Below are 13,054 nucleotides of genomic sequence, written 5' to 3'. Positions count from 1 at the left end.
GAATTTCTTCAGCTATTCCTCCAAGAATTTATCCAGAATTTATCCAAAATTTCTCCAGTAAAGCAAATCCTGGAAAAATCGTGGAGGAATCCCTGAAGGCACTTTTGGGGTAATATCTGATTCAATCCTTGAAGAAATTTGGAAGGAAATCTCTAGGAGAATCTGTACAGGAATTTTCAAAGGCTTACAACGAATTTACGGCAAAATTTCTCGGGGAATTTTCGGAGGATTACTTGAAAAATATCTTGGGATTGATTCATGTAGCGATTTTCTTGTAGATATCCCTGGGAGAATTCGCGAAGAAATATCTTGAAGCAATTTCTTGTAGAAGAAAGAATGTCTTGCGGAACCTAAGAAGAAATTCCTGGTGGAATCCCTGAAGAAATCTCCGAAATATCTCGAGAGGTTTACTTCTGCAGGAATACCAGGAGAAAATGTTTTAGGAATCCTTCATGAAATCTTTGGATCCCTGGAGCAATCACTGTAATAGTTGCTTTAAAGTTCCCGGAAAAATCCTTTGAGGAATCTCAGTAATGATACTGGGGGAACCTATGAAGGAATCACTGGAGAAACTCTCCGCAAAATCTGTAGAAGAATCCTTATAGAGATTTTCCTGCAAAAATTCCTGAAATAATCTTTGGAAAAACACCTGACAGAATTCCAGGAGGAATATCTGAAGGTATTTGTGGAGTCCTATCGGAACTGGTCTAAAAAAATCTAGTAACGATTCTGCCTGGAGCAATTCTAGCAGGCATCTCTGGCGAAATCTTTACTGGAGTTCCTGGACAAATCGCTGTTGGGATTACGGTAGAGATTATCTTGAAGGAGTTTCTGGTATAATCCTTAGAGGAATCTTCAAAGGAATCCCTGGAAAAATCTCTGGTAGAGTATCTGGAGCAATAGGTTGGTGGAAACATTAGAGATGTTTCGGGAGAAATTCTTGAGGGAATTTCTGGAAGTTTTTCTGAAGGAAATCCTGCAGTTATATTTGAACTGGTCTCAAAATTGAGTTTGCAGTCAAAAGTACTTGTTCGTCAGCGATAAAACGTCATTTCACTTAGAGGTTCAAAACATGAATAATGGCTTGTCCAATGATGCCGATTTGTTTTATGATATTATTTTTAATTTGACCCAACGGAAACGGTTATGGGTATTCGGAAATAATAATGTTATGTTTGTAAGGAAAAGATAGCTGTAAACACGATGCTTTTCTGCCAAGTTTTCTAGTTGAAAGTCATGGGTTCGATGCGATCGAGTATCTTATCGGATTAGGAATTTTCTCGATGCCCGATTCAAGCATCTTCGTACTTGCCATACGATAAAAAAAATGTTCAATCGGCAAAGATAGCTCTCAATAAATAACTTTTTAACCATTTTTTTTAGAGAAAAACATTTTAAACTTAAAGGTAACTGGAATGAATAAAATTTTAAGGTTAAAAGTACGTCATGACGGAAGTTCTAATATAGTCTTCATATGAAAAATAACTCACACCTTCGTAGAGTTGCTTATTTACTCCCCACTTCATATTTAAAGCTTCGAGCACAAAGAAAGTCATCTTACCTGGCAACACTGCTTAAATGAAATCGAATTTATTTTCTATGTATTATTTTCATAATATGTTATTTGGAGATTACCGGTCGAAATATTTGGAGAAAAACGTTTACAAATTGTTGTAGATCGGGATGTATGGGTACGTATTTTTAAAAATATGTGATTTCTTATAAAACGACCAGAAGGGGTAAAATTTATGCTTAAGAATGCGGTATAAAATCACGATTTAGCTTCCTATTATACAATTATAGTCTCTTCAGTAATCTAAAATAATTCTGCACAAGATTTTCTCTTCACTATTTTCCTGGGAGTAAAAGATTGGTATTTCAACAAATTTGGCCATAAATGAATAAATCACTTGAATGACCTAGTGTCAGAGATTGGTGGAATATTATTAGTTGATTTAAAGCTCTACCTTCAGAAGAATAGTAAAGGATAGCAACATACAATTTGTTAATAAAAATGAGGATTTTTGTTTCATAGGTGCTTTTGAAAAAAAATGTTTGGTTCTTCAAAAAAATGCATTTTGTTAGATCTTATATTTTCATAACATCATAGAATAGCATTGATCTACATTCACAGAAACCCGATTACGATTTCAATAATAAATAAAAAAGTTGCTGCATAAACAAGGTGTCCGCTTTATAAAATGAACAGTCTTTCGTCACTTGATGCCACATGTAATTCAATTGTCAAATACCCGTGAAAAAAGATGATCCATAACAGTACATTTAGCACAAATGATTTTATGATTTACTTCGCAAAAGTCCCCTTCAATTCCATGATCGCATCCACGTTCATTATCTGTGGCCGTATAATATTTGCTATCGCTGCATTGTACTATTTTATTGAAACATGGCTTCTGATAACGATGTCGTGATAAGACAGGGCTTTCCAACATTGGCAATTCGAAAAGATACCATAAAATCATTAGAGCACGATTGCTTAACAATGATTTATTCTCTTATCAACGGAACCGTACGAAGCCAAGCACATTTGAACTCATCGACGACGACGGTGGCAATCCAATTTGTGCGAATTTGGTAACTTGAAATTATAGAATTATTGATTTTTGATGTGAAAAAAAATCCACTCGATCAGTGCTGATGGCTTCCGATGAAGGCGTTGCAGTTCGGGCAGTAGTGGTCGGCATTCCTGCACGAGTTGCAACAGTACGGCACACAGATGCACGGCCAGCAGCTGAAACAGAAGAAAAGAGGCGATGAAATACTTTCTTGTCTTGGTTAAATGACACAGTGTTTTATTTTGTGAATTGTCTTTTAAATATCGTCTAAACTTTTGTTTTGAGCATTATGATTTGTTCATAGAATTATTTAAGGTAATTTTTTATGCATAGAGTTAAAAATGTTTTCGAGACTTTTATTACGGTTCTTTCGAAAATTTTCCGTTCTGCGGTAGCCGCCAAGTTCTACCGCAGCTGTCAAAGTTCTACCGCAGGCTTGAAAATCATTGTATCATTGAACGGAGCCATCTAATCGAAGTGTGCTAGTAGAGTGCAAAGCATTGAAAATAGTAGAAAACAACAGTCATTAGCGTGGTTTCCAAGGTATCATCGCAGCCGATCGATGATGTTTTGTGCAAATCAGTAATATGATTGCTGCGGTAGCTTTCTGTTCAACCGTAGAACGGAAAGTTATCCCTAAAATTGCAATACATAGGCTCTATTCTTATTCCAAGATATTTTTTTACATTTTTGTTGGTGGTGTAATATTTTTTGGCAACAATGGCGCCTGTCATGTTGGAATTCAAACCAATAATGGGAAGGAGGAGGGGAATCGATGATTCATTTAACACTAGCCCACAGTAGACATACATCCTCCCCTGCATTTACGCCAGTTCATACGGGAAGATGTAGGGGTGGTAAATTTAATGGCAGAGAGGCTTGCCAATTGGTTAGCAGACTGCCTATGTATCAGATCAAGTGTAAGAATTGGCGTGCTATAATGATGTTAGAATGGAAGCGTAAGGAAAACGTTTTGTTTTGTACGTCTCTGGTTCTAGCAAATTCTATGAACGAACAGATCAATTATGATAGATTAAGAGTGGAAGACAGAAGCAAGTGAAATATATAACTACAAAGTACGATACGAGCTTGGGATTGAACCCATGACCTTCTGCTTATAAAGCAGAAGCAATAGTCATTGGACCACCAATACCGTTTGTTATCCGTACACAGTGTTTTTCAGCAACCATTTCACGCAATTCAAAAATCTCACAAAATTGACAAATTAAAACACAGCGCACAGTGATAAATTGATACTGGTGCGATTCTTCTTACCAGAAAACGAACAGCAGCAGTGCAATGATGTGCGTCTTGGTGGTGGAGTTGTGCTCAACGCGTGTCTGCACCTGGGCTCGACACGATGGGCAGATCAGGGTGCAGGATTCCGGGCCAACGGCTGGCGCTGAAACGATAGGAAATAGTAAACATTTATTGCGTTAGTTACGCCTGTCCCAGCAAACCAGAGATCATATAAGGATGTTAATTTCAAATTATATAAATGTGCAGTTTACGTTGGAATTGGATATGAAGCAGAATTGAATTGATTGAAATTGTTAATAGATCAACTAATTTGATCTGATTCGAATTTGCATCTAAACAAACTCCAATTTCAAATAACAGAATATGTAACTTCAAATTGTCATTGCTTTGCGATTTACACTTCACTTGATTTTATTCTATTATGATTCTGAATGTGAGATTAGATATGAGTTCATCTGAGGCAAATATAAAATCATATAGGGGAAGATGATGTGTACTCTGATTGCATCTAAAAAACAGGCATAATTTAAACAAGAGGTATTCACGAATAAATCGACATTCTGAACAATATAGTATCTAAGTTTTACATTACCAGAATAACATCACTTTAGGTAACCATTTCTGTTAATTTCTTCAATAATTAACTCACTACGAGGTGGATGTACTGGGGGAGCAACTGTGGTCACAAATCGGACCGCAGATATTTTGTTCTCCAGTCTTACGGTGCTGTTACAGCTGCATACGTTCATTCGACGGCAATCACACATGAGAAAGAACTTACTTACTTATTATGTTTTACTTTCTTGTTATTATAACTATTAATATTGTATTAACTTGATAATTGATGGCCACAAATTTGCGGACTGCCTCACGATTGTTTGTAAAAATTAAATCATATAAAGTGCAACACACTGTCATGCGAGTTAGTTATAGTAAACGCCAAATCAATTTGTCTAGAGTTGCAATGGCCATGATGAATTGCCTCCAAGTTTGTACGAATAGAGAATTCGCGCATTCTTATAATTTGTATTTATCGAATAAGCGTTTTTTTATGCGGACATTTTTTTAGCTGGGTAATAATTACAATGCCTAACGTTTTATTTTCATTTGCGCAACAAATTGATTAGTTCAGAACAAAGCTGTGTCAATTATTGGAGTTAACTTGTGTATTTACGGAATGCACCGATGAAAAATTCTATTTAACATGGGTTGTAGTATGGATGAGGTAGACGTTCGTGCAGATGAGTTATATTGTTGGATTTATATTTGTCAGATTTCCGTGTCATTCAATAGTGATTGAACGGCACAGCGGTAACCAATATGATTAGCGATCTGAAGATCATTGTATGGAGGCTTGCGCCCACTTGTTTTACCTTTTTTATTTTTTGTTTGTTTGTTAAACCAAAGTCATATAAAGTGCAATATACTATTATATACAAGATTATGAAATGCACCAAACGAACTCGTCTGAAGTTGTATTAACCACACTGCATTTTCTAGAATGTACGTATATGGCCTCCACATTTGTCTACATAGATGGAATCTATGCATTTTAAACAATCTTTTATCTCCGAATAAGCATTCACTTCACTGAGTTGGATCTCAGTTATGTGAACAAATTTGTTGGCTGAGGTGGTTCGAAAGGTGAGGGGTGGAGAATCTTACTGAAAACTCGGATCATAGTGAGACGACTTATGATGCCGATCCAGTTATTGTTTCTGTTACTATCAGACAAGAATCAGAATTCACACTTCATTCCGCCAGTGTATGCCGGAATCAACCAAGATGAATCATTAGCCGTATTCTGAATAACGAAATGTAAATTAAGATGCAATGGAACGTAGCTTGTTGACAAATGCTTGCAGTGGATAGTGCAATTGTGATCCATTTTAGGTCAGTGAATGATCTACACTTAAATTAGAACGAGCTTGTGTTGAGCTTTGAAACTGTTGTGGGTACAGTCGACTCTCCACATCTCGATATCTCTCCCTAAGTCGATTATTTTCTTGGTCCCTTCATTCTGCATACATTATCCCTCTCCATATCTCGATATCTCCCTATCTCAATGTGATTTTCATTGCCGATTTTCTCTCCATATGACGATATGCCCATTGTAAAATGTTACTAGACTAGATTTTAGAGATTCAAAACCATGTGCGAAGACAAAATGACGTCTGTTTGTTTTCAATGTAATGGAGTGATTTTTAATCTAGCATTCATACAAATTTGTTCTATGTCTCGATCTCTCCCTATCTCGATGTTGAACTCATAAAGATGGGTCCGGAGAGGCTGGTCATTTGTCTGCATCGGCTGATAGGCACAATCTGGGAAACAGAACAGCTACCGGAGGAGTGGAAGGAAGGGATAATATGCCCCATCTACAAGAAAGGCGGCAAGTTAGATTGTGTGGACTTTCGAGCGATCACCATTCTAAATGCAGTCTACAGATCATCTCCCGTCATCTGTAGTAAACGACTTCGTGGGAAGTTATCAAGCCGGTTTCGTTGACGGCCGATCGACAACGGACCATATCTTTACTTTACGGCAAATCCTCCAAAAATGTCGTGAATACCAGGTCCTAACGCATCACCTTTTCATCGATTTCAAGGCGGCATACGACAGTATCGACCGCGTAGAACTATGGAAAATCATGGACGAGAATAGCTTTCCCAGGAAGCTCACGAGACTGATAAGAGCGACGATGGAAGGTGTGCACAATTGTGTGAAGGTTTCAGACGAATATTCCAGTTCGTTTGGATCCCACCGGGGACTACGGCAAGGTGATGGACTTTCGTGCCTGTTGTTCAATATTGCGCTAGAAGGTGTTATGTGGAGAGCCGGGCTCAACAGCCGGGGTACGATTTTTACGAGATCCAGTCAATTTGTTTGCTTCGCGGATGATATGAACATCGTCGGCCGAACATTTGAAAAGGTGGCAGACCTGTACACTCGCCTGGAACGCGAAGCAGCAAAAGTTGGACTGGTGGTGAATGCAGCCAAGACAAAATACATGTTAGCTGGTGGGGACGAGCGCGACAGGGCTTGCCTAGGTAGCAGTGTTACGATAGACGGGGAGACGTTCGAGGTGGTCGACGAGTTTGTCTACCTTGGATCCTTGCTGACGGCTGACAATAACGTTAGCCGTGAAATACGGAAGCGCATCATCAGTGGAAGTCGGGCCTACTATGGCCTCCACAAGAAGCTGCGGTCAAAAAATATTCACGCCCGCACCAAATGTACCATGTACTAAACGGTCATAAGGCCGGTAGTCCTCTATGGGCATGAAACATGGACGATACTCGAGAAGGTCTTGCAAGCACTTGGAGTCTTCGAAAACCGGCTGCTTAGGATGATCTTTAAAGCAAAGCCCTGCAAAGATGGTGTTCGCTTCGGATCCGGTTGGTACAAGAAGGCGTGGAGCGCAGCGAGCTAGGTGGGCGGATCAAGTGCGTATCGATTTGACGAGCGTGGGGTAGAACCGAGGATGGAGAGGTGCGGCCACGAACCGAGTATTGTGGCGTGAAATTGTTGATTCAGTGTTATTTGTCTAGATGTTAACTAAATAAATGAATGAATCACCGAGTTGGAAGTCAACATAAACCATATAAAATACATCTACAAAATTTACAGTCCGATTGAATTCTGTGGTATGATTTTCCTAGAATCTTCTGAGATATAAACATGCTGTTATTCAAAGGTTATGAAAAATTTCCAAGTGGGAAAAAATAATGTCGACACTTGAAGTGACAAACCATTCAAAATTTGTTGAACTAATAGCAAAACGCAGCATTCCTACAGTTTCCAGGACGAAAGCATGTGTATACTTTATGAAAAGAAAAAAAAACTTGATTGGCTGGACCAGCATTGAACACTCTTATGCCGACACTTACAGTGGTGAAACATTTAATGTTTATAGTAATACATATATCGAGCTTTACGGTAATCCAAGCCCCATGGTTATTAAATTATTTAACTCATTACGCGTGGTAAAGATGGATAAATTATGGGTGAATTTATAAAAAAAATCCACGTGCTCGGCTGGGATTTGAACCCAGGACTCTTGTATACTGGACAAGCGCTTTACCAACTAAACTACCGACCCACTTGTGGCTTTCCCATCTTACCACGTGTGATGAGTAAATTAATTCTTTTAAAGTTTGTTGGATAAAGCGAACGTTTTGCAAGTCTACACTTATAGTGTTGAACCATTCAAAGTTTTTTTTATTACAAAAATAATGGTACAATTTAAGGGGTGTTATGAAAAATGATGTCAAACATAAATAATATATGGATAAGAGTCGACTATAAATGGTTCGTCACTGTATGAAACCATTTATAATTTGTTGAAAAATCATTAAATGTGCAATCATACATATTTTACAGATTTGAATCAAAAGCTTGAAACGAGCTCACCAACTGATCCTTCATCCTGTGGCTGCTCACAGCCACAATCCACTTCCAACTTCACCCTAAGTATACAAACTAACTGAGAAACGCGATTTTTTTTCGCACTTCAAGAACGCGAACCGCACACGATTGGTTTCGATTCCATCGCTCACCCTACCACTGCTAAATCGGGAAACAAATATGAAAAAAATATGGTCAGCTTCATCCAAAAATAGAGTAAATATTCTTACAACTCGTGTATTTGACAATTGAGTTGTAAAGTTATACATAGAGCTTGTTTTGCATTTTTGCCTCAAGAAGTTTTGGGTAGAAGATTCAAAAAATATGTCAACATCCATAATGTCGAACCATTCAAAAGATATTTTTAGTAATGGTAATAAGAGAAAAATATATGTATATAAATGTTTAAATAGGCATAATATCTACACTTGTAGTGTAGTTCAAACAAGCAAGGTTTGTTTGAATATTACATAAAAGTAACGCCGTCATGAAAAAATGCGGTACCATTAACATGAAACGAGTTCACCAGTCGGTAATCTGTCCTAGACTGAGAACGAATATTTTTTCTCACTCACACAACGCGAACCGCAAAACTCAAACAACGCGTCCCGAAAAGGAACCGTCTTGCTTGGGCTTTCCAAAAGCACTGCCAACCCTGCCGATCCTGCAGAAGGTCTTTTGTTAAGCAGTGTACGACAACTCGTTTGACCCTGGGGCATTGAAGACCACAAATATTCAAATATACATTCAGTCAGAGTGGACTAAGTGAAAATCTCGAGTACCGGCCAAAATATACTGGTCCAATAAGCGGGTTCTAAGACATTTCATACAGACACCATAGAGTTACCAAAAATTTTTTATCGAATTTAAAAAAACGACTCAAGAAGCGCAATAATCAATCACGTTATTGCTTTTTGACACTTGATCCGCTCTGTCTGCACAGAAATTGTTGCAATTTCTGATCACCCATCCAAATATGGTGAATGGTCAATAATCAAAACCAAATGCATCGAATAAAATAATATTTCTGAATTTCTATTGATGTATGGGAAGATGAATCATTCGATGTGTACAAATCTCACAGACCACTTGAAATGAATTTCGTTTCCTCGTATTCCACAGCGCGCTTATCATTTCCGCTGTTATGGTAATAAGCACTTGGTCCACTCTGACTGCATTTTTTTTATGGATTTTTATTGATCATCCGAAGTAAATTTGTTACATATCTCTCACAGTTTACAACATTTTTCAAATCTGATCAAAGTGAAATGGAGATAAAATAATTTTGCATCTAATGAAAAAAATTATCCTATTTTTCCAAGTTTTGTACTTGGTCCACTCTGACTTAACGCCGACCAATTGTGGCAGCACATGCATCTCTAGTTGTTAGTTCAGAAATGAGTGTAGCAACGATTGCTTTATTAACGAGCACGCATGCACCAGACATAGCACGCAAGTTCGCCATTTTATGTTTACTGCAAGTAGCATAAACGGGGTCCACAAGGTTACCAAGATAGAAGGTTCTTGAATAATCGCCACTTGGGCAGTAGCATTTTGCATGGGTCTGCAAAAAAAAAAAATGATTGAAGCTGTTCTTTTATGCTGAAGATTGATCTGAGCTATCCTAACCGTAGCCACCATCCAAACTAGGCAGGATTAAGCTTTTCACAATCGCAGCACGAAACAGACCAGCAGCGAAAAATCACGGTCGGTATCTCTTAAAAGTCGCCAAATGCAAAAAACACAGAATACACTGCGTAGAACGCGCAATTCGAAACCAAAAAGGTGAAAATTTAAACTTAATTACACTCGTATTTAGCCTCAGGATTGAGACTGAAGAAGGGCAACCGATTATCTCGGAGAAACACAAGGTCACCTGCGCCATTGCTCCGGGTAGCACAGGAAAGGCACAATACTGCAGAGGGCGCCCAGGCTCCGTTAGCGGTTAGATTTTATTTAGACCCTCCTAACCATTCATTCCTAGGCACGGTAAGCATGAAGCCGCATTACCACCGGAACAGGCAGTCCGTAGTCTTAAATCTTAAGCCAATTGAAACAATCGCTACCGATACTACGCGGCTATCTAGGCTGATAGGTAAAAGGAAGTTAATATCGATGATTAACTCCTAACGTGCCTAATCAGCCTGCAAAAGGTGAAATATCTCGAAATCCAATAATGGCTCGCTTGTGCCCTCACGTGTTTACGAGCGCCTGCCTTTACGCATCAGTAATAGAGTTACTAAGCGGTTAAAATGTTGTTATTAGGCCTGTTGGTGTTTGTATCACTAATATAATGCTTATATGCACCTATAATGCTGATTGGCAAATCTTAATGGTTACTTGGGCATCAACGACCTTAGACAAAGATCATTAATCATATCAGCATAACACGTTTTTGCTTCATAGACATACACGTTAGCATAGAGCTAGGATAAAGCCCCAGAGTATATGTTAGATTGATTGTAGAGAAGATCATATTTATTTTTGTTGAAAATTGTTCAATCAAATATTAATGTCTTGGAAATTCTAACCATTGCGGTATTAGAAATGAACTGATTGATTAAACACTAATGAAACTTTTTTCTCTTTCATAAGCTTTACTTTCCGCTCGCACTCCAAGCAAGCAATTGATCAGAATGTAACAATTCCGTATCGCACTCATTTTTTTTCAATTCCAGGAACCAACAAATGACCTAATTGCTATTTTTATTGGCGTTGAATAAGACACTTTAGTTCAACAAAAGTAAACATAAGCACACGGGCAAACAGCTCGAAAAAGCTGCATTGGTCCGGAAGATTTTTTTTATCTGGCTAAACACACTTTTCCTGGTGCTACAATACGAATGCACAGTGGCGTACTTTCATATGAATGTTAGTCATAAGTACAAACCTCACATATCTTGACACAAATATTGTCAAAAGAATCCATAGTTCACCGAATACTATGGACCATTTGTGAAACCTTGAGAAGTAAATCAATCAAAAGTGTTTCCTAGACATCTTACACAGGCAATCAGAAATTACAAAACTCATAAAGAAGTCCATAATATACACTTGTTTACATTCTCAAATGGTAAGCATGCCAAATACGATTCAATACATCTTCAAACCAAAGAATAAGGTCTATTTCTTCTTGTGAGACTGATTCAGTTAGATTTCGTTGAGATTTAGTACAGAAACGAAGTTTTAGTGAAACATCATCCAAATAATTTGTAAAATTCAAAAGAATCCATTACTGGCTGACTTTTATACACTTTAAATGACGTAAATATGTTATATATCCATAAAAAATCCAAAATTCTGGACAATTGCTTTTCAATCCTGAAGAAAACCATCAACTTTCATTTTCTCGGCTTGTGGCCAACTTGGGGCCACTGTGCGAGGTGCTTAACTGCGCTTATCAGCCGAAGTCTGCCGGCAAGTGCAAATAGAAGAGAAGTGCCGATGCATGTGTGGTCCTCCTATCCATCTCCATAAGTGCCTCATCCGCTCGTTATTTACAATTCCGTGGTGCAATTTTTCTTGACAATCAAGCGCGAAATTTTTTTGCGGAGAAAAATCACACTGCGTTCCATCCGTTTTCTTCACTCGTGGTACAAAACAATACCGCACACAAAAAGCAAGAAATCCTTGTAAATTCTTGCGTAAAATCATACACGTAAAAAGGAATGTCAGATTTATTGCAAATTCACACTACACATTGTGTAAAATTACATGAAAATAATTTAAACTTCCGTTAAACAAAACGTAATGTACTACACAGTTAAAAATATGTTGTAAATTTAAGTTTATTTTCATGCACATATTTGGAGCATCCAAATAAACCTAAATTTCAACGACCAATCCATTATTTTTCAATTGAATTGACTTTAAATTTACACGATCATGTAATATTCAACCATTTTTAGTTGAAAATTGAGCGTATATTCGTTTAAATTTACATGATGCTGTAATAACACACGAATTTGATTTATTTTTACACTAGTCTTCAGTTTACATCACATTGAAAATTAAATATTTTTTTCTGTGTATAGAAGCCAACCGCTTTCACGACAGTTCGAATAAATTCACATGATGTTGATGAAGTTTATACAATTTTTAATGTAAATTTGCATTAAATCTAACTTTCCTTTTACGTGTATGATTAACCACTGAATTTTATAAGAAATGTTTTTTTCTGTATACATTCACTGATAACGTGTAGGCACTTACTGCCCAATACTCGGGTACTCAAGGTGTGAGTCATCAGCCTACGCAATTACCCTACGACATGAATGCAATTAATACAAGGCGACACTATTGCCACAAACGTGATTGAATCGGTGTCACATCAACTTTAAATATTCAGAAGTTTTTCCGTACTGATTTCATTCTTTTTTTTCTCCTCTCTTGCGCCCTCACTCTCACTTTCATAGTCGAAAACCTATATGTTATGCACATACCTCCAGAAATGATGACGGTGGGCTGTTGCATTTTGGGATTGCTAGTCTACTATCTTTGGTATCGGGCACTTCCTAAAATAAATTAAACTTCGCCTAATCGTTTGTCGTGTGCAAATGAACAATGTTGACTAACAGTTTGCACAAAACAAAAAAAACCGGTTCAATGTGTCTTCAAATCGCAATATTAGCCGACTAAACGACAAAACTATATGAATAATGACTTAGACGACGACAGACCGACGCGTTTTGCGTGCGTTTCACGTTGCGGTTGCCTTGAGTTTGAAACCCTCCAAGTCTAAGCGTGCTCATTACTCTTACATGCCGTGTTTGCGTATACAGTCGTTACTCGTATAAAGGTGAAACGCAATT

The 13,054-nt window shown here is 37.7% G+C and overlaps 1 protein-coding gene and 1 non-coding gene across 3 annotated transcripts; both read right to left on the bottom strand.

Annotated features, from left to right (window-relative positions):
* Positions 1–2,482: 2,482 nt before the first annotated feature.
* Positions 2,483–12,983, bottom strand: LOC5569050 (lipopolysaccharide-induced tumor necrosis factor-alpha factor homolog). 2 transcript variants are annotated; one of them, XM_021846155.1, is made up of 4 exons: positions 12,819–12,983; positions 12,686–12,757; positions 3,852–3,978; positions 2,483–2,752 (listed from the first exon to the last, which is right to left on the bottom strand). In XM_021846155.1, exons 2-4 carry the CDS (start codon positions 12,714–12,716, stop codon positions 2,650–2,652), a joined length of 261 nt encoding a protein of 86 aa, XP_021701847.1. In that variant the 5' UTR covers positions 12,717–12,757; positions 12,819–12,983; the 3' UTR covers positions 2,483–2,649. The 2 variants fall into 2 exon arrangements, with proteins under 2 accessions (XP_021701847.1, XP_021701846.1); XM_021846154.1 differs by lacking the exons at positions 12,686–12,757; positions 12,819–12,983 and adding an exon at positions 12,456–12,504.
* On the bottom strand, positions 7,867–7,938 carry Trnat-agu. The gene has a single exon. It is a non-coding gene; the product is annotated as a tRNA-Thr (tRNA).
* Positions 12,984–13,054: the final 71 nt, after the last annotated feature.

The sequence above is a fragment of the Aedes aegypti genome, chromosome 2 (assembly GCF_002204515.2).
Source record: "Aedes aegypti strain LVP_AGWG chromosome 2, AaegL5.0 Primary Assembly, whole genome shotgun sequence".
NCBI classification, from domain to species: Eukaryota; Metazoa; Arthropoda; class Insecta; order Diptera; family Culicidae; genus Aedes; species Aedes aegypti.
Note: the sequence above shows the minus strand (reverse complement) of the source record. Positions and strands in the feature narration are given on the sequence as shown.